Source organism: Astatotilapia calliptera, chromosome 8 (genome assembly GCF_964374335.1).
Source record: "Astatotilapia calliptera chromosome 8, fAstCal68.1, whole genome shotgun sequence".
Taxonomy (NCBI): domain Eukaryota; kingdom Metazoa; phylum Chordata; class Actinopteri; order Cichliformes; family Cichlidae; genus Astatotilapia; species Astatotilapia calliptera.
The window spans coordinates 13,183,523-13,206,374 of NC_137429.1; the positions used below are offsets into that span (position 1 = coordinate 13,183,523).

Genomic DNA, 22,852 nt, shown 5'->3' on the forward strand with positions numbered 1-22,852 from the left:
AAAACATCCCAGCAACATGGATAGTTCTTACAGCCTATTGAAAGCTGTTATAGGTACCTAGAGTGGGATGGAATTTGCAGTGCCATATTCAAAGGTGCTGTTACAAGTATTATTTCATTTATTGCTGCAGAGGTACTATATAGGTTGGTGTAGTAAAAGTTGCAATATTATTAAGAGATGTAATGAAAGAAAAGGCACTTGAGGACAAGTTCAAGTAGAGACAGGACGTATTATGCAGACATAAACAGACTTTAGAAGTGTGAAATAGAATAGGAGATAAAAATAAGCTCAGCTAGACGAAAGGCAGATTTAACCGAAGAACGAAAACTACTATTCACCAGTGTCGACAGTGGTAACGCCAAGATTGGGCTGTGGCTGATACAGCGCAACTCAAAAGAACCATTTGAGGTAAATATCGCATAGAAAGCATATAAAGTGCTTCATTCAAGCTATAAGAATCGCAGCGGAGCATGACAGAGCAGCGCTGGATTCAGCTCTGCTCTACAGTGTGTCAATAGAGTAATCATCAGAAGATTAGGCAGGAAAATTAGCCAGCTATTCGTTGAGCAATAATCTATCCCACCTGCTCATTAAAATAAACACTGAATCTCAAATAGTTTAAATCAGCGCTGAGTGGAGAAAGAGCTGCACCATCAATATGCTAAGTGAGCATCTCGACTTCTCAAGCAGAGTTTTAAGTCGTTTTGGAAAACTGGGGTGTTTTTTGTAATGGATCAAAATATGCAAATGAATTATACCTTTGCATAATTATATTGAAATACAGTACATTTGCATGGCTACAATTTATTATCCCTCATATCGTCATTTACCCCGTCTCAATTTTCTGAAGAAATTTGCATTAACTCATGCTTAATTTTTTTCTGTCTTTCAAATTAATAACTTTATTTGTAAAGCAGTTAAACATGGCTTTGCTCAGTTCGCCAGGGTGTTCGCTGCAATAGTATTTGTTATGGTAAGTCAAACGAAGTAGCATGTGGTGGCTAATGTTAGCAAATGTTGATGTGTCGATTTTAGATGAGATTCGATTTTTAGATTTGGCTGCGGAGCTGTTTGTGTAGTGTTGTGAAGCAGCGTCCTGTCACACACACACAAGTGCAGGGATGTCAACTCATACAGCCTACCTTTATCTTAAGTGTGACCAACCAATAAAACTCCCCTTTCTGTCAGTGTAAAAAAAAATAACTTTACATTTACTCCATGAGATATTTTAATGTAAGAAAAGAAGTGTCACGGCTGCCGAGGCGAGCCGTGTGGATTTAGAAGGAGGACCCAAGATGCAGGCAGTGGATGAGATACCGGTGGTTTTATTTACAGAGGTGTAGTGGCAAACAAACAGTGGGGCATAACAAACAACTAAAGACACCTAAACTGGGAGAACTAAAAATAACAGACCTGGGAGCATATGACAACGGATGATGAATAGCAGAGAGACGCAGACGAGGAACAGGACACCGTGGAACACAGGGTAACACACTGACACGGCGTTACACAGACGAACCGGCAACAGGCAGGAGAACACACAAAGCTTAAATACACACACCAGTAATCAGGGGATGAGAGACAGGAGGGCAACACAGCTGGGAGGAATCTGGGCTGACGGGACAGGGGAAACGTAAACTGATCACACTCACATACGACACGGACCTTCACAATAAAACAGGAAACTCAGATACATGGAACCAGACAAGACATTGAACTAAACAGACAGATTCACAAACAGATGGGGAGACACCATAGACAGACAGATACAGACGCAGACTCAGAGGCAGATCGAAAATAACACAGAACTTAAACAATCATCATCTAGAAAATGATAACAAACTAAAAGCGCTGGGTCACCGACCCAGGACCATGACAAGAAGTGTCATTTCAGCAGGACGTCACAGTTTTTGTACATTATAAAAACAAAATGCTGTTGTAGTAAATTAAAGAAACCCGTCAGCATGACTCTTTGGGCTCAAGTTGTAAGAAATAAATGTGTAAAATTACAGAAAAAGCTCTGGCTTGTGGTTATTATAAAACCGAACATTTTTGTTAATTCACAGAAACCTCCCTTTTTTCTTTTGCTCTGAAATTAATGTAAAAATTTGTAAATACTGTAAACTCTAATAAATTTCGATCTATTCAACAGTGAAAATAAAACGACAGCAACTTTTCTGTCATCACTTAATTACATTGGTTTAGTATGAGTGGCTATGGGGGAGGTCTGTATCATTAGGAAAAGCTGCAAACTTGTTCAAATGCAGTTGAAAGTCCAAAGTATATGCTGTCCTTCATATTTTTCAAAGGAGTCCAATGGCCCAGATTGGTGTTTTTGCTGGGTCAATTTTGGTCCTCAGGCCTTATGTTTGACAACCCTGCTCTAGCGCAACGTTATAGTATCAGATGCAGTAGATACATGTGTAAAAGCTGATTAAGAACACCTAGAATCGATTCAATTCCGATTCACAAGGCCCCGAATCGATTCGATCCACGATTCGATTTAATTCGATTCGATTTAAATCTGGGAAATTTTGACAGTCAGAAATATTATAATTCAGATCAGTACATTTACATATTTTTGTATCAATAAAAAGGAAGCTGACACACGCAAGACTTTATCACAGGTGTGAGCATCACAGCAGAGGCCTTTGTGTCAAAGTAGCTGAGGATAAAACACAGAAAAACATGAAGGTGATTTTCCTGGCCTGGGATTTTATAAAAATATTCTGCAGTACATCAAAAACGAAAGAAAACCATTAATCAACATATGAACATCACCTCTGAAGTTACAGCGGTTTTATTACAGACACAGCGTTTTGCATTTTGAATAATTTTAAAAAGTTTAAATTTGTTCAGTATTGAACAGCAGAAATGAGGTTTTCTTTTCGGAAGAATGTAAAAGGGAAAAAACAGCGGCCGACAGCCTGTAAACAACAGTAGACTTGTGCGTAACAAGCAAGCGAATAATGAAGAAAGGGAAACTGTTCTTGAAGTACAGAGAGAGAGCTGTGCATCGCAGTGGAAGCAAAACAGTAAAAGTCTGAGTGAATTCATGACGATGTTTATGTGAAGCGTTTGGATCTTCTTTTGCTGCTGGTTCGGTCAATATTGTTTGGAGAGACATCAAACTAACAGCTTTAGAATCGGCGCATAAAGGGCGTGCACACAAAGCGCAGATCCGCCGACAGATCAGAGTCAGCGAGCTGTCGGCTTTCAGCCCCGACTGTGAGAAAAGCGACATCTAACTGATTCTGATCCGCGGGTCCCGCTGTGTGTTTAAGTCTTTGTGCAGAATCCGTGTTCCTGCTCTCATTTACTGTCTTAACTGTTTGGTGGTTCTTGAAATTTTGTGAGATTTCACCTGAGATTCTGGCATTTTGGGCAAAATAAATTTATATTAAAAAATCGATTCAGGATTTTAATGAATCGATTTTACGTTATCCAAGCCAGAATCGATTTTAATCGATGAATCGATTATAAGAACCCACCCCTAGTTTGAGCTGAGCTCGGCTGTTTAATTATGATTGTGATCATATCAGTCATGCCTTAGTAGCGGTGAAAAAATAATGAGTTTGTGCTGCGTGAACTCTGTGTTTAATTGAATCCTCTCCACGTACAACCTCTTGGAAATGTAAAGCTAGAGTGAAGGACTAATTTACTCTGATAAACCGGACTGCACTCTGCACATAAACACTGTATCATCTGGATATGGATGCACATTTTTAAAATATTTTACCCACAATGGTAACTTACGAACAACATAGCAGGGCTGCATTTTAAGCAGACTGAAAAGGACCAATGATAAATGACGCCTATTGTTGTCAAGTAATGCCAGGAAGGAAACTGCCTTTGAGTGCCCTTAAGGGAGCATGCAGGTGTGAACCTTGAATAGAAAACGCTGCTGAGAAGAAGAAGAAGAAGCAAGGAAAGGGGGGAGATGTGGTTTGTTGTGATTGTTAACAGCCAGTCCTCTCCCAGCTCCCCCATCTCTCTCTCTCCCCTCTTTCGCTCTCCCTTACATACTCATACTGGTAAAAGAATACACACTTGCTCTTCAGACACTCTCAGCCTCCTTTCTTTCTCCTCCGCTCCTCAATCTGCCTCGCTTCTGTCTCTCCTTTCGTCTCATAAAGGGCAGCGCGATCAGCAGAGCATGACACTTTTAATTGAAGCACACATGTGCCGTGCTTTCGCTGCGGCACTTTGGATCATAGCCAAGACGTGTCACTGACTGCGAAAGGATCGTCACAATCAAAGTGGAGAGAAGAAAGATACAGTAAAGAGACGGAGAAAATTATCTGCGACTTTGTTGGGGTTTTTTTGGACAACTTCTGTGATGGGAGATCAGCCAGCAGGAGAAGCCTGAATCAAGAGCAGAAGAAAGTGGCAAACAGAGGAAGCTTAAAACACGTGGAGATGCTGTTAGGTAAGGCTGTTACTTTTAAGATTCGTGCCAATACTCCTAATTTGTGGGAAAGTAACTGAGGACTTATCTTTTTTCTTTTGTGCCTCCATTTGCCTAAATGCATGCGAGCGCTCTGCTGTCAATGTGTGTTTTACAACAATGACTTCACATCACAGCTCAAGGGCAGGCTCGGTCTCCTGCCTACCATCTGCCCTCATTCAGTTCCTCTGCATCCAAAATGAGTCCCCGGCCTGTTTGTTTTCATAATTGACCCCTTTTGATGGAGCCAAGTGTGGAGTTCAGACCAATACAAACCTGCCGTTCCCAGATGTGTCAAGTCATTTTAAAGCCACACAAGAACATTGCTGATATCACGGTGCAGATTGCTGGCAATTATGTCTTTGCGTCCCCAGGGAAATATGCCCAGATTAGCTTGCATAATTGGAGCCTGTTAAAGATAAAGGCAGTGTGGGGATTTTTAGTCATTTGTGTTTGGGGTTTTTGTTTTTTGTTTAGATAAGGCATCAAATTTATTGCATTTAAAGTATTTGAATTCAGGATCTGTTTGGTGCGATGTTAAAGTCCATCTGATTTACCATCTGATTTTTAAGTAGGCAGAGGAACTTACCTTCTCACGTTTTACTTGACCTGTTAATAAATGTGTTTATTTTTTTTAATCTACCTTAGAGCTTATTATTTCAGTTAAAACCAAATTGATTTGCAAGTCTGTCTGCGACACGAGGCTCACTCATTTGTGGGTTTCCCCGCAGCACAGAATGCCAACACAGTCCTTCACAAACTGTTTATTTTAACGCACACACTTGCAACACATTCACAGAGCTGCCGCTTTACAAGCCCAGCTCTGCACAAGCTTTCTTAGCAGTCCCCTTTCTCCATGCCGAATTCTCCCTTTGCCGTGTTGTGCACTCCTGTTACTGTCCCCCCACACCCCAGCATTCTGCTAAAATAAAGAGAGAGGAAGTGATTAACCCATGCACAATAGGTGCACCATTCACCCCAATTGACAATGCCTTCTGAGCCATCAGCTCCACCTCTTCCATCTGTACCCCTTACTACTTTTCTCTTGGTTATTTCTGGGCAGTTTGAGGTAGTTTACACTATTTTTCTCACAAGTAACATAACTCATTTCCTGCCTTTTGTGTTTATAATAGCTTTCTTATCAGGATGAGACATAATTCTTTAGCCAATAGAATTACCAGGAAGGCTACGTTTAAAATTATGTGTATCCACGTATTTTGGAATTTCTGCAGCTTATGGATACACACAACTCCGTGGATGAAAATGCAGAGCATGTCTATGTGGTTGCTTTAGGCTCTTTCGCCTTTAAACAGCAGATTAAGGGGATCAAAGGGAAACAGCTGAAGAGACGATAACTATGAGAGTTTTGCCTGGTGGCCATACTGCATCTGTTCTTGCCTCTCCACCACTTGTCAAAAGCTCAGATTTGAGCTTGCAGTGACATCCTGTATGTGTAAATCTGATCTCTGTGCACCATTACATCAGTCTGATACAAAATCCTAGAATAAATTTTTTGAATTTTTCTCAGCTTTCAATTTTATGATTATTACTTTTCTCTGAGAGTAGTAGAATATATATAGAATATAAAATAATCATTTTATCATTGCAATAAGAACTTGTGTAATAAATATACAAATGCAATGAGTAAAATTTTTTAACTTTTTACCTTTTAAATAAAGAGGATTCTACTGATACATCCAGCAAGCTTCACCCTGACCATCGTTATGATTTTAGAGGATCCAACATCCGACTGATACAATCTCATGTTTAAAACCTTCATGGAAAAAATAACATAGTGTGAGCTCAATAGCTAATATGTACAATTCAATATTTGGTTATTTAGTGCGCATCATATCATAAATGCTAAACTGAACAATATTTTCACACATTAAGATTTTATTGATTTCCCTTAGGCAGGATTGACATACCGTAAATGTCGGGCTATAACCCGCTACTTTTTGCACAAGCTTTGAACCCTGCGGCTTTTAGTCAGGTGCGGCTTTTCTATGGATTGTCCGTGATTTTTGTCATATCGTAAGACGATTTGTTTTGTGTGTTCCGCTGTTGTACGGCACTACGTTGCCTGGCGGAAGGATCGGGGTTCAAGAGTGGTATGTTAGTCACATGTCCATCCGCCAGGCAACGTAGTGCCGTACGAAGTAGCTCGAAAAACAAACTTGAAAGTAGCGCTACGCATTCAGACTTGTGTCAAGCCAGCCTCCAATTCGAGACTTGCAGTCAAGCCAGCCTCCAGTTGATTTTACGTTCCCTGTGTATTCAAAGTATTACGGGAATGGATGTGGAAACTGGATTTCAAAATAAAAGCCAACTTCGAGTGAATTAACAGATATGTTAAGAACATAATAACATATAATTTAGGCTTTTTTTTTTTTTTTTTTTAGAAACTCTAATGTTACATCTACATGACACAGCCTTGTACCCTAATTGTGCCCTGTCAAGGCCATCTTATTTTGGATTTCAAAGTAAAAGCCCTGTGAATCTTCATTTTTGAACTACTCTTTCAATGAATTCATAATGCTCTTAAAAGCAAAAGTCGTATTTCCAAATACTATTTGAACTTTGTATCAACACTTTCCAACCGCAGTCTTTTTCACAGTAATACCATATCAAATAAATTCTTTCTGATTTTGCTTTTCATAGTAATGGCCCTTTGAAATTGCCGATATTTGACTTAATCTTCTAACGATTCAAAATGCTCTAAAATGGAAAATTCCTGTTTCCACAGGGTAATTCCACCTTAGATCAACAGTATACAACCCCACAGTGATACCATATCAATATCAAGTCATTCTGATTTTGCTTTCAAAAATAAAAGCCCTTTCAAATTGTCCATAATTGACCTAACTTTCAGTGATTTCAAAATGCTCTAAAATGAAAAATTCTTGTTTCCACAGGGTAATTCCACTTTAGATCAACAGTATACAACCTCACAGTGACACCATATCAATATCAAGTCATTCTGATTTTGCTTTCAAAAATAAAAGCCTTTTCAAATTGTCCATAATTGACCTAACTTTCAGTGATTTCAAAATGCTCTTAAATAGAATTTTGCTGTTTCCACAGGGTAATTCCACTTTAGATCAACAGTATACAACCTCACAGTGATACCATATCAATATCAAGTCATTCTGATTTTGCTTTCAAAAATAAAAGCCTTTTCAAATTGTCCATAATTGACCTACCTTTCAGTGATTTCAAAATGCTCTAAAATGGAAAATTCCTGTTTCCACAGGGTAATTCCACTTTAGATCAACAGTATACAGCCCCACAGTGATACCATATCAATATCAAGTCATTCTGATTTTGCTTTCAAAAATAAAAGCCTTTTCAAATTGTCCATAATTGACCTAACTTTCAGTGATTTCAAAATGCTCTTAAATAGAATTTTGCTGTTTCCACAGGGTAATTCCACTTTAGATCAACAGTATACAACCTCACAGTGATACCATATCAATATCAAGTCATTCTGATTTTGCTTTCAAAAATAAAAGCCTTTTCAAATTGTCCATAATTGACCTAACTTTCAGTGATTTCAAAATGCTCTAAAATGAAAAATTCTTGTTTCCACAGGGTAATTCCACCTTAGATCAACAGTATACAACCCCACAGTGACACCATATCAATATCAAGTCATTCTGATTATGCCTTCCAAAATAAAAGCCTTTTCAAATTGTCCATAATTGACCTAACTTTCAGTGATTTCTAAATGCTGTAAAATGGAAAATTCCTGTTTCCACAGGGTAATTCCACTCCAGATCAACAGTATACAACCCCACGGTGATACCATATCAATATCAAGTCATTCTGATTTTGCTTTCAAAAATAAAAGCCCTTTCAAATTGTCCACAATTGACCTAACTTTCAGTGATTTCAAAATGCTCTAAAATGGAAAATTCCTGTTTCCACAGGATAATTCCACCTTAGATCAACAGTATACAACCCCACAGGGACACCATATCAATATCAAGTCATTCTGATTATGCCTTCCAAAATAAAAGCCTTTTCAAATTGTCCATAATTGACCTAACTTTCAGTGATTTCAAAATGCTCTTAAATAGAATTTTGCTGTTTCCACAGGGTAATTCCACTTTAGATCAACAGTATACAACCCCACAGTGATACCATATCAATATCAAGTCATTCTGATTTTGCTTTCAAAAATAAAAGCCCTTTCAAATTGTCCACAATTGACCTAACTTTCTGTGATTTCAAAATGCTCTAAAATGAAAAATTCTTGTTTCCACAGGGTAATTCCACTTTAGATCAATAGTATACAACCTCACAGTGATACCATATCAATATCAAGTCATTCTGATTTTGCTTTCAAAAATAAAAGCCTTTTCAAATTGTCCATAATTGACCTACCTTTCAGTGATTTCAAAATGCTCTAAAATGGAAAATTCCTGTTTCCACAGGGTAATTCCACTTTAGATCAACAGTATACAACCCCACAGTGATACCATATCAATATCAAGTCATTCTGATTTTGCTTTTCATAGTAATGGCCCTTTGAAATTGCCGATATTTGACTTAATCTCCTAACGATTCAAAATGCTCTAAAATGAAAAATTCTTGTTTCCACAGGGTAATTCCACTTTAGATCAACAGTATACAACCCCACAGTGATACCATATCAATATCAAGTCATTCTGATTTTGTTTTCAAAAATAAAAGCCCTTTCAAATTGTCCACAATTGACCTAACTTTCAGTGATTTCAAAATGCTCTAAAATGGAAATTTCCTGTTTCCACAGGGTAATTCCACTTTAGATCAACAGTATACAACCCCACAGTGATACCATATTAATATCAAGTCATTCTGATTTTGCCTTCCAAAATAAAAGACTTTTCAAATTGCCAAGATACGACCTACTCTTTTAAAGATTTCAAAATGCTCTAAAAGTGAAAATTGCTGTTTCCACAGGATAATTTCACTTTAGGTCAACAGTATACAACCTCACGATGTTACCACATCAATATCAAGTCATTCTGATTTTGCTTTCAAAAATAAAAGCATTTTCAAAATGCCCATATCTGACTTGATCCTGGAACAATTTCAAAATGCTCTAAAATGGAAAATTCCTGTTTTCACAGGGTAATTCCACCTTAGATCAACAGTATACAGCCCCACAGTGATACCATATCAATATCAAGTCATTCTGATTATGCCTTCCAAAATAATGGCCTGTTGAAAATGCCCATAATTTACCTAACTTTCAGTGATTTCAGAATGCTCTAAAAAGGAAGATTTCAGTTTCCACAGGATAATTCCACTTTAGATCAACAGTATCCAACCCGACAGTAAAACCATGTAAATTTCATGTTGGTCTGATTTCGCCTTTCAAATTAATGGCCCGTCGAATTTGTCCATATGTGATATACTCTTTCAATTATTTCAGAATGTTTTAAAAATGAAAATTGCTGTTTCAACACATATTGTGTTTTCATTTTGAAAAGCAAAATCAGACTCAATTGATTATGACAGAATTGAATCATAAAGATGATGTAAAAGGAAGCTGAAATTGCCACTAGGTTGTAATTGATAGTACGTTTATATTTTAAGTCTGTGGAAAGATGTCATTCTAAATAAAGAAATTACAAAACAGCTTGCAAACCAACCATGACATCTTTCCACAGACTTAAAATATAAACGTACTATCAATTACAACCTAGTGGCAATTTCAGCTTCCTTTTACATCATCTTTATGATTCAATTCTGTCATAATCAATTGAGTCTGATTTTGCTTTTCAAAATGAAAACACAATATGTGTTGAAACAGCAATTTTCATTTTTAAAACATTCTGAAATAATTGAAAGAGTATATCACATATGGACAAATTCGACGGGCCATTAATTTGAAAGGCGAAATCAGACCAACATAAAATTTACATGGTTTTACTGTCGGGTTGGATACTGTTGATCTAAAGTGGAATTATCCTGTGGAAACAGCATCTTTCAATTTAAGAGCATTTTGAAATCGTTAAACGAGTAGGTCGTCTATGGGCAATTTGAAAATACTTTTATTTTGGAAGGCAAAATCAGAGTGACTTGATCTTAACATCGTATCTCTGTGGGGTTGTATACTGTTGATTTAAAGTGAAATTATTCTGTGGAAACAGAAAATTTCCTTTTTAGAGCATTCCGAAATCACTGAAAGTTAGGTCAATTGTGGACAATTTGAAAGGGCTTTTATTTTTGAAAGCAAAATCAGAATGACTTGATATTGATATGGTATCACTGTGAGGTTGTATACTATTGATCTAAAGTGGAATTACCCTGTGGAAACAAGAATTTTTCATTTTAGAGCATTTTGAAATCACAGAAAGTTAGGTCAATTGTGGACAATTTGAAAGGGCTTTTATTTTTGAAAGCAAAATCAGAATGACTTGATATTGATATGGTATCACTGTGAGGTTGTATACTGTTGATCTAAGGTGGAATTACCCTGTGGAAACAAGAATTTTTCATTTTAGAGCATTTTGAATCGTTAGAAGATTAAGTCAAATATCGGCAATTTCAAAGGGCCATTACTATGAAAAGCAAAATCAGAATGACTTGATATTGATATGGTATCACCGTGGGGTTGTATACTGTTGATCTAAAGTGGAATTACCCTGTGGAAACAGCAAAATTCTATTTAAGAGCATTTTGAAATCACTGAAAGGTAGGTCAATTATGGACAATTTGAAAAGGCTTTTATTTTTGAAAGCAAAATCAGAATGACTTGATATTGATATGGTATCACCGTGGGGTTGTATACTGTTGATCTAAAGTGGAATTACCCTGTGGAAACAGGAATTTTCCATTTTAGAGCATTTTGAAATCACTGAAAGGTAGGTCAACTATGGACAATTTGAAAAGTCTTTTATTTTGGAAGGCATAATCAGAATGACTTGATATTGATATGGTAACATCGTGAGGTTGTATACTGTTGATCTAAAGTGGAATTACCCTGTGGAAACAGGAATTTTCCATTTTAGAGCATTTTGAAATCACTGAAAGGTAGGTCAATTATGGACAATTTGAAAAGGCTTTTATTTTTGAAAGCAAAATCAGAATGACTTGATATTGATATGGTATCACTGTGAGGTTGTATACTGTTGATCTAAAGTGGAATTACCCTGTGGAAACAGCAAAATTCTATTTAAGAGCATTTTGAAATCACAGAAAGTTAGGTCAATTATGGACAATTTGAAAAGGCTTTTATTTTTGAAAGCAAAATCAGAATGACTTGATATTGATATGGTATCACTGTGAGGTTGTATACTGTTGATCTAAAGTGGAATTACCCTGTGGAAACAGCAAAATTCTATTTAAGAGCATTTTGAAATCACTGAAAGTTAGGTCAATTATGGACAATTTGAAAAGGCTTTTATTTTTGAAAGCAAAATCAGAATGACTTGATATTGATATGGTATCACCGTGGGGCTGTATACTGTTGATCTAAAGTGGAATTACCCTGTGGAAACAGGAATTTTCCATTTTAGAGCATTTTGAAATCACTGAAAGGTAGGTCAACTATGGACAATTTGAAAAGTCTTTTATTTTGGAAGGCATAATCAGAATGACTTGATATTGATATGGTGTCACTGTGGGGTTGTATACTGTTGATCTAAGGTGGAATTACCCTGTGGAAACAAGAATTTTTCATTTTAGAGCATTTTGAAATCACTGAAAGTTAGGTCAATTATGGACAATTTGAAAGGGCTTTTATTTTTGAAAGCAAAATCAGAATGTCTTGATATTGATATGGTAACATCGTGAGGTTGTATACTGTTGATCTAAAGTGGAATTACCCTGTGGAAACAGCAAAATTCTATTTAAGAGCATTTTGAAATCACTGAAAGTTAGGTCAATTATGGACAATTTGAAAAGGCTTTTATTTTTGAAAGCAAAATCAGAATGACTTGATATTGATATGGTATCACTGTGGGGTTGTATACTGTTGATCTAAGGTGGAATTACCCTGTGGAAACAGGAATTTTCCATTTTAGAGCATTTTGAATCGTTAGAAGATTAAGTCAAATATCGGCAATTTCAAAGGGCCATTACTATGAAAAGCAAAATCAGAAAGAATTTATTTGATATGGTATTACTGTGAAAAAGACTGCGGTTGGAAAGTGTTGATACAAAGTTCAAATAGTATTTGGAAATACGACTTTTGCTTTTAAGAGCATTATGAATTCATTGAAAGAGTAGTTCAAAAATGAAGATTCACAGGGCTTTTACTTTGAAATCCAAAATAAGATGGCCTTGACAGGGCACAATTAGGGTACAAGGCTGTGTCATGTAGATGTAACATTAGAGTTTCTAAAAAAAAAAAGAAGCCTAAATTATATGTTATTATGTTCTTAACATATCTGTTAATTCACTCGAAGTTGGCTTTTATTTTGAAATCTGGTTTCCACATCCATTCCCTTAATACTTTGAAAACACAGGGAACGTAAAATCAACTGGAGGCTGGCTTGACTGCAAGTCTCGAATTGGAGGCTGGCTTGACACCAGTGCATTCAGCGGGAGGCGTGGATGATGAGCGGCGATAAACTTGCAAGTTATGCCCAAAAAGCAAGTTATGCCCAACTCCACCGGTGGATTCTGACAGCGTGGAAAAGTGTGAAAACATCCACGATCACCAACGGATTTTGAAGGGCTGGACTGCTGCATGATGGAGAGGAGGACACCGCCACGGCCCTTCTGAGGGTGTTGGACTCTGACACTGACAACGAGGATTTCTTTGGTTTTGAAAGTGACAACGAAGGAGAGAAGAAGAGTGGATGACGAAGCCATCCTGAGCCTGTTTGTATCCGACACTGGAGAAGAGGACTTTGGTGGTTTTAGTGCGCAGGAAGAAGAGAAAGATGGTGGTGAATGACTGACTTTTCTTCTTGTTAAAGCTGTGTCACTGCACCTGAGCCTAAAAGGTAGTCCGAATCTATTTTTCTGGTGTGCTGTAGGCTACTGTTATGTACTACATGTGCAAATATGTACCCATAACTTGTTTTTCAAAATATTAATAAAAGTGATGTCTCCAAACAGCCATCTCTTTCCTGACAATTCCCTTTGTGCATATTCTCTTACATATGATAAGTCAACATTGAAACACCTGCGGCTTTTGGTCAGGTGCGGCTAATGTATGTACAAAACAGGATTTTCCCCTGAGTTTAGCTTGTGCGGCTAATATTTAGGTGCGCTTTGTAGTCCGGGAAATACGGTACTCTATATGGACAGACATACTGGGCCACTTACAGATTACAACTGCAGGAACTGTTGAGCCATGGAAGTCCAGGCACACAATTTTTGTGCTAATGTAAATACCAGAGTGGGTTTCCTGTGGTTTCTAAACAATAGAGTTGATTGTGGAATATCTAAGAGGGAAGAAATGTCATGATCTCACTTGTTGCAGCTGTGGCATCTATTACAATACCGCACTCAACTTCAGTGAGATCTTTACAGAAGTGTTTACAAAGGCAGATTTCATGGCTAGCTTCTTTATTTTATACAACTGTGGTAATGTGGCTGAAAACACCTGAATTAAATGGGTAAGTTATGACCTATATCGTCTACTTATGGTATCACCCTGCAACAATCCAGTGCAATAGCACTGGTCCTTGTTTCATACCATATAATGCAGTTGTTCACATACTTCTTATAGTAGAAAACACAAGACAATCAACTAATGAGCTACTCAAGTCATGCAATAAAAAGGCTGATAAATCTTTGGTAGAATTAGGGGTGCACATTGCACATACCAGTTTATATTATTGCACTGCCAGAAAGTAGTCCTGTGACAGTGAAACTATTGTATTATTAGGTTTGTCCCCTACATAAAGTGTTGGAACACAATAATCAAAGTGAGAAAAGAGTCCCTGTGGTGTTTAGTCTGCACCTGAGAGCAATGACTGTTTTGCTGAATGTGCTGAAAAGTTTCTTGAGCATCTTCCCATTAGACTCACCTCCACCAGCTCCCAGAACAGAACTTGGGATCCTAATCAGTTTAAGTCTGGGGTTTGCTGCCTTTACCCTGCTGATGCAACTCAAAAAGACCACGCTCACAACCCCACTGTGTCACATGCTGTTGAAGGACCTTTATCAGTAAATGGAGTCGATTCTGCTTCTTTTTGAATCAGTGTCTGTCTCCAAGTACGTCTCCTCCCAGCTTAACTTTATACAGCCAACAATTGCTGTGTCTTCACAGAATTACTGCAAATATAACAACTGTGATCATTCCTTGATGCTCGACACACACACAGTGAAAAGGAAGGGCGTTAAAGCAGGCCCCTGCGGTGCTGCTCACTGTGCTGTCAGAAGGGCACCTCTGCAGCCGGACGTACTGTGCTCTACCCTCAAGGAAATTTGGAATCAAGGCTAAAAGTATAGCACCCACCTTCATGTCTGAGCTTTATAAGAAGTCAGATGGTATTTGAAGTATTGTAGAAGTTGCAAAATTTGACGCTCGCAGTATTGCCTGCCACACGTTTTTGTTTTTAATGTACTCTTAATTTGATCTGTTATTGTATATTTTACACATGTTGGTATGGGATATTGTATTTGTTTTAACTGTTATATACTTATGTGGCATGTGTATTTTGACTTTTGTCGCCATGATGCCAGGTCTTTCTTGGAAATGAGATTTTTAATCTCAATGAGATTTTTTTTACCTGGATAAATAAAGGACTAATAAATTCAGATGGTGAATGATGCTCAGCCATAGCCTTGTAGTCATAGAGGGTGGAGAGATTCTTTAATTCTTTAAGCCCGGTTAGTTCTGATATTTTATTGTCTCAATTAAAATGGTTAAATATGTTTATTAATAAAGTTTTTTTTATGTGTAGAGTAGTTTGGCTACAAGCTACCATGATGCAAATTGGACTGCTCTACGTCTGCACAGCTAAAGAAGTTTCTCACTTCACCTTTCCTTTTAATCACTGGAACAGAGAAATTCCCATTCATGCAAATTAAGCGTGATTTTACGACGCATCATATTAGCTACGAGACATTAATCTGTGTTCTGTGTGGGTGGCGAGATTCAAAATAAGCTAGTCAGTGTTTCTTTATGTTACAGGAAAAAGTTTCTCAGTATGTTTGCAAAGCTCGGCGTTCGTGAGTCAGTTTAAAGGGATCATTAATTTTCCTGTTGGGGGACATATTCAGAATCCAGCAGTGATAATGACCTATTATTATAATCGAAGGGTAATGAGTATGGAACAGTAAGGTTTTAACTGCAGTATAGATTGTCTTAGAGAACAAATTTAATTAGTCTACTGTACTGACTTGATACCTTTTGCCATTGAGAGCATTTTAATTTGCTGTAGCTGATTCACAGCAATATTTGAAGCACTGTTTAGAGCATAAACAGCTTGATTTTTATATTTTTATATTTTGATTTCTTTGATTTTACTTTTATGTGTGTGAAAAAACTCTGCCAAATCATATGTAGCACATGAAAGCAGTTTTAGACATGGTCAGGATGGTGTGCTGAAGTTCAAACTGGCATAATTTGGCATGGTTGTGGGTGCCACACAGGCTGGTTTGAGTGTCTCAGGATCTGTTGATCTACTGGGATGTCCCTACACAAACGTCTCTCAGGCACAGAGGCTGCTCTAAGATAAAATATCCATTGAGCTGTGGTTCTCTGGGTAAAAATGCCTTGTCAGAGGACAATGGCCAGACTACTTGAGCTGATAAAAGGGCAGCCTTAAGTTGAAGAACCACTCGTTACAACCCAGGTGTACAGAAGAGCATCTCTGAATGCACAACATGTTGAACGTTGAGGCAGATGAGCTACAGCAACAGAAGAAGAGCACATCTGTGCCACTCCTGTCAGCTGAGAACAGTAAACCGAGCCTATAATTCACATGGGCTCACCAAAATTGGAAAGTAGAAGATTTGAGAAACACTGCCTTGTCTGAGTGTTGACTTCTGTTGCGTTATTCAGATGGTAGTGTCACAATTGGGCATTAACAAGAAAGGATTTGATCCTTCCTGCTTTGTATCAACAGTTCAGGGTGGTGGTGTTGTGATGATGTGGAGGATATTTTCTTTAGGGCACCTGTCACTATTCTTCTTTGTTTTCTTTTGCCTGACCTTGTTTGAGTCAGTTAAATTTGGTTCAAGAGGAATACAGTGTAGTATTCATCCTAATGTTTTCAGGGTTAAATTGGAATCTGTGTGTTACACAGAATAAAAAAAAAGTGTTCTGCTTTAGTAACAGTGCATGCGTGTTATTTTTCATGTGGTCACACTGGATCTGTTTTTCTGTTGTTACTAAAGAATCTTGCCACGTAAATGTGGCAGGTTGTCTAAATCTGTGTCAACTTCTGCATGCGTGTACATTTCATGTTTTGGAGGGGCAAAGCATGAAATGGACACGGTGGATCGGCGTGTTTATTACACGCTTTGTCGTGATACTGGGTTAGCTAAATCACAGGCTGGTGCAGTAAAAAAAAAAAAACTGGCACGCATCACAGTGACTGACAGCCCCAATCAGTCATTGTGGTTTGCTGACAGTGTGAGTTTGATTAGCCAGACTGGTAATGATTGCAGGAGTGCAGACACTCACATGTTCACTTGTGAAAGCATTGCACTGTTTCCTTCACCAAATCTAATGTAAATCAAAAGATTAGCAATTAAAACTTTATATTAAGTCTTGTGAGGACCTTTTTTAAGTATAGTTCTTGATTCTTGGAGCATTCAGTCTCCCAGACCTATTGTACAGTCGGTGGGGTGTTGTAAAAGGCATGTTGTGAGGTTGAATGATGGCTGATTTTAAATTGTAGGTCTCTCTCTAGATATATAATTTTGTAACTGATCACATCAGTAAAATGTGAGTGAGACACTTTATGTTTGAATGATTATCTATGAGGGCTGATTAATGTTAATTTGATAAGCTATATGTACAAATCTGTATTAAGCATCTTGATAATGGCACAATTATTATGCATAGGGGAAAAGCATTTAAATGATGATGAATTACACATTAATTTCCTCCTTCATATAATATTGGACTTTTAGCTGTACATGAAGAAGCTTAGGGTGACTCACATCCTGCATCATCAGGAGGGCAATTTTTTCCAGATGTATCCTGGGAATGGTGCTGCATGCCAAGACCAACTACATTAAGGCATTTTAATGGCTTAGGCACATGCCACGGATTTCTGTCATATTCTGGATTTGCCAAAAAGTCATGCACCCTCAGGATATCTGCTTCTGCAACCAGGCTGTGAGAAGGGGACGTGTGCGACACACATCACAGGACTCCTGAAGGCCTTCTACTGCATTACATCACCTGCTGCGTGACTCCTGTGATTCAAGTAAAATCATATTTTTTAATTTTTTCAAATAATTACCTTCAGATTAAAAGTGACATTTAAATCCCATAGTGTGTGTGTGTGTGTGTGTGTGTGTGTGTGTGTGTGTGTGTCATCAGAAATAGCATGAGTGACGCAGGAACTGTTTTCTAACCGTCGGCTACCAATACATCAGAGAGGCTTGAGAGTGATTAATCATGTTCTTTTGATTTGAGCCTATTCTTGTGTAATCTAAGGAACATTTTTTATTGCTGTCAGCTTTATTGAAAATTCACTGGAAACGATTACTGCTTACCTACGTAATTTCTATTGGAACTACACCAACTACAGATTACTGGTTACTGCCCGTCTTCAGACAGTCAACAGACAAAACATGACAGCGATTCCTGGGTTTTCCATTTTATTTTTTTATCTGCATTTATTGGGTTATATTTAAATAGAAGTATTTACAAAATATGGATTTTTTTTTGTGAAAAATGAGTGAAATTTAATGAGTTCTACATTTTGGTTATGCTGCCCCTATGAATAGAAACAGGTTATCTGAGGGTCTCTGGTACTGTCTGACATGACATAATTGGTAGTGTAACAGCTGGGCCTACTCCAAACAAGGACCCATGGGTTGGTGAATAAACATATAACTAATTGGTGAAGGGGAACAGGTGTGAAAGGCACCACAGGTGAAACTGATCAGGCGGTAAGCAGTTAACAAGAGAAACCTCCAAAGCAAGTAAAACTAACAACAATCGACAAGAGCCAAAGATTACAAAATTTATCAGGAATTAACCAAAACAAAACAGCAATCCAGTAATTATGTTTGTTTTGTTCCTTTAGCCAGTTTTAGTTTCCCTTTATTTGACACCATAGTATAGAGCAGGGGTTCCCTATTGATCGTTTATTGGCATGCAACACTAAGTTGAACTCAGTTCTGCTCAATATTCATTTTATCTATTTATAAACTGCTACTGGTAAGAACTGACATTTCTATTTTGTCCAATTTCAGCCCGGCCTTTCCAAGCATGCATTTAGCATTTAGCTTGAACAAATCACTGTCATACACGCTTTCATTCAGCGCATCGCAGCCAACTCCTCCATAATCTCAAACTCTTTTGCTATCCCACTTAAAGAGATTAGTAACTGGGGTGTGTCATGCACATCACAGCTTTCATCCAGGGACATATCCCCAAATGCTTCTTTTCTTTCAGGGCAGAGTCCAGCAAGCACCGTTTGATAAACTCCTGATCAGAGAAATGCTTACTGATTTTTGTGGGAAATAACAAATCTGGTCTTTACTGTGTTTTACTGTGTCTTGGATGTGTAAAGCTTGAAAAAGTCTTTGTTTTTTTGCACCGTTGTTAGCAAAGATTCAGATGTCCCACTCTGCATCAGTTAAATTCTTGTGTTACTCTGCGTGTTTAGTTTCATAAAAGCGATTCAAATTGTAATCCTTAAATGCAGCATTCTGCTCTTTAAAAACTATGTGCACCACTTTACCTGTGACCAGTAAATGAATGAAATTTGTGATTTCCCATTGACGCACAGGCCAGTTGTGAACAACCAATGGGCTACTTTGGCTCCAAATCTGTTATAGAGAGTAGACATGCACCAGGAGCAGGGGCAAGGTGGACACACCAGAAATGGTCTCAGTGGGGCTCAAACTGAGGCCCCCCTGCCGTAACCATAGCGGTCCCCAACCCCTGGTCCACGGACCCATGCCGCTCCGTGAGTCGTTTGGTACCGGGCTGCGAGAGTTGAGGCTCAGGTGTGAAATTTTTGGTTTTCAGGGTTTTTATGGTTAACTCTGTTTCCCTGGGTCTTTTCCCGTGTTGTAGTTGTGTGTCTTATTTTGAAAGAAATATTTAAGCGTTACCATAGCGACCAGAGAGCATTAAGGGGCAGAGAGGAGGGTGTTACTCTTAATGTTGTTGGTGCATTTCAGGAGGACGCTGCTAATAAAGTTACACAATTACACAGTGAATTCGCGTTTATTATTATATTTACAAAATACCACTGTTTTTGTCTTGGTTGTATCATTTTATTTTTTGTATTTATCCACGACACCTTAAAGGCCTGTCAGTGAAAATATTGTTTGACATTAAACCGGTCTGTGGCGCAAAAAAGGTTGGGGACCGCTGCCGTAGCCTTTTGGTTTCCTACTCCTGTTTTTGCTCAGGCCGTGTGCTGGTGCTATTGGTCTACATTCATGTTTACGTGGGTGGTATGTTCACATGCACCCGATTTTTTTTTTTTTTTTCCCCCAGCAGAATATTGGGTTATTTACTTCACCAAACAATGGGTCTACTTTTGTTGCTGATTTGCATAATTTGATATTTGTTGTAGCTTGAAAATATTAATGAAATTCTGAATGCAATATTTACAATTTAAGGCCTTTTTTAAATTTAATTTGTGGTGGATATTCATGCTCCAACAAGGACAATTGATTAGTGGTACTGTATCACAGCTGTTTGGTTTTCATTTACTGGCAAAGTCTGGTATTCTGCCAAATCAAGAAATGCAGACAGTCGGTCTCAGAGTTATCCAGCACTCTGAAGCTAAATAACAATGCACTCTGTTTTCTTCTCTGTTGTCCGTGACTCTTGAGGACATTTGCATTAATACACCTTCCGTGCCCTCAACACAGCAGTTGGTATTATGTGGTTATGCCTTTGTCTGAGACCTACATAAACTCTAAGGAAATATATTTTAATTATTTTTAAACTACTGCTTGGGTGTGAAACTAGAACAACCTTTTCTACCACCCACTGGCTACTGCTCATGTCTGGTTGCTGTCTGAAGACATTTTCTGTTTGTCTGTCATTGGTTTTTTTTTTAAACACTTCATTTAAAGATACAGCACACATGAGCGCACAGTAGCAAGTGAACACACATACACACACTCCAGGCATTTTGTCAGCAAAATGGATTAACGTTTTGGTATTTTGCTGAAATGCTGACAGGAATGAAAATATTGTGTCTCCAGTTCTGACAACGTGCCTTGGAAATCAAGCAGTGAAATGCAAAACTTGCTAAAATATGCAGCTGCCAGGAGACATGACATTGCCCACAAAAAAAGGTTGACTGCAAATTAAGATACTCTCTATCTGAATTCATGTAATAAACTGGTACAATTTGTGCATGATTAGGTCAACTGCAGTGAAATGTAGTGGGGGAAAAAAAGCATCACATTGTTTTGAAGCATCAAGTTGAGCTGAGAAGCAGCCATGCAACCTTCATAGGGATAGGCCGCAACTCCCCTTCATAGATATTCTATTAATGAAGTCGGGTACAACATAAAAGGAGGGGCTGGATTAGAGACTGGTAGCAAAGCTGTCTGCAAGTCAAAGCAGTATGAATAGTGGACCCCAAATGAGAGTCATCCACACATTCACACACTGGTGATGGCAAGCTACATTGTAGCCACAGCTGTCCTGGGGCGCACTGACAGAGGCGAGGCTGCCAGACACTGGTGCCACCGGGCCCTCTGACCACCACCAGTAGGCAACGGGTGAAGTGTCTTGCCCAAGGACACAACAACTGAGACTGTCGGAGCCGGGGCTCGAACCGGCAACTTACTGATTACAAGACGAACTGCCAGCTCTTGAGCCACGATCGTCCCATGTTTATATTTTTTACCTCAGCCACTGTGCATGTGTGTTATTTAGTGTTACTGAGCTGCAGCCCAGGAGGTAGAGCAGGTCATCTACTGTTCAGAAGGTTGCCGATTCAATCCCTGGTTCCTCTAGTCTCTATGCCAAAGTATCAATGGGCACGATACTGAATCATAGATTCCCCCCTGATGTGAATGTTGGATACAAAAAGTGCTTGTATGAATGGGTGCTTTGAGAGCTCAAAGAGAGTAGAAAAGTGCTAAGAACCAGTCCATTTATTCACTGGACCTGAGCTAGATAAATTTCAGTAAAAATCATAAAATGGTGGCTTTGTAAAAGTTTTGGCAGGTAGTTTTCACATTCTCTCATTTTTCAGCTGTTCTTATGTGTAGCATTACATATGGATCTTTTGCAAAGTGGTAAAATACTACAGAAGTACTGTAAATGTGTATTTTGAGCATTTGTTTTTAGCTTTCACGTAAGCAGATTTGCTCTCTTGTTTTTGTGTTTTGGGAAGGCTAAAGAAAATACATCAACCTTTACATTGCCAACTGAAGAAAGCCAAAGCTTGTCTGCTGCAGTTATCAAGTTGTGACTCTACAATGACTGTTTAGTTGCAGGGACTCATTTTCTGTGACAGTTAACTTTGCAGCATTGTTGTAAACCTATTTCCTTTTAATTAAAATAAACAGCAAAACCATAAAAAATATTACAATAGATCTGTAATAAATTCAGCTGCCGTCTTTAATGCAACATTGATGAAGATCTCTCGAAGTTAGATTGTCCTCTCTGAAGCCACTAAGGCATCAGCCTTCAGACTCACTCCATCAGGCAGACACCCACATTTACTGCAGCTCAGAGAGGAGCATCGAGATAGAAAGCTGCTAATTACTAAGTTCATGAGGCGGATAAAGCTGCGCGCAGGCTTTAAATATCAATAAGTATGTGCTACACATTTGCTAACTGCTATTCAGCTGGTCTGATTGGACGGAAGCTTATCTCAATTCAAGCAGATGGTGGCAGTTTATTTGATAATGATGTGCAGAATGCATTGTAAAGGGCAGAGGGTCAGTGAAGGAAACAAAACACACTGAGCAGCCCTGATAGTGCAATCATGTTAATTTCCCTGTAGATTAGCTTTATCTCCTGGTGCCTGTTTATCTTTCGTGGTTATTTTGTAGAATACATCATTTAAACAAAGTCTGTGACGTAAAGATAGCAATTCAAATAATCTGTCACCAAAAATCAAACCTGTAATAGTCAAAATAATACCCACAATTCACCAGAGACCCTGATTAGTTATATGTTGCTGTAGTATTAACATTATACCAAATAAGATGCAAAAAATCTCAGGAAGTGAATCAGCTTCAGTTAAGTTGTCTGATGAAATTTGCTTGCTGGTTTGCTGCTTTGTGGATTAAAAGGTTAAAAAGGTTATGGAGACATTCTTTTTCTTTTTTCTTTTCCACATG

General features: G+C 38.2%; 1 protein-coding gene across 2 annotated transcripts in view; it reads left to right on the forward strand.

Annotated features, from left to right (window-relative positions):
- LOC113028419 (zinc finger protein 385B-like) overlaps positions 1-22,852 on the forward strand; it is an 86,812-nt gene that overhangs the window by 42,360 nt on the left and 21,600 nt on the right. Inside the window, exon 1 of one of the 2 annotated variants that reach the window (XM_026178665.2) lies at positions 4,047-4,429. The exons of the other annotated variant lie outside the window; for it this stretch is intronic. Within the exon in view, the coding sequence (XP_026034450.1) occupies positions 4,420-4,429 (10 nt within the window). The 5' untranslated portion in view covers positions 4,047-4,419. Of the gene's footprint in view, positions 1-4,046; positions 4,430-22,852 lie in introns of those variants that run through there. 2 annotated transcript variants of the gene reach the window in all.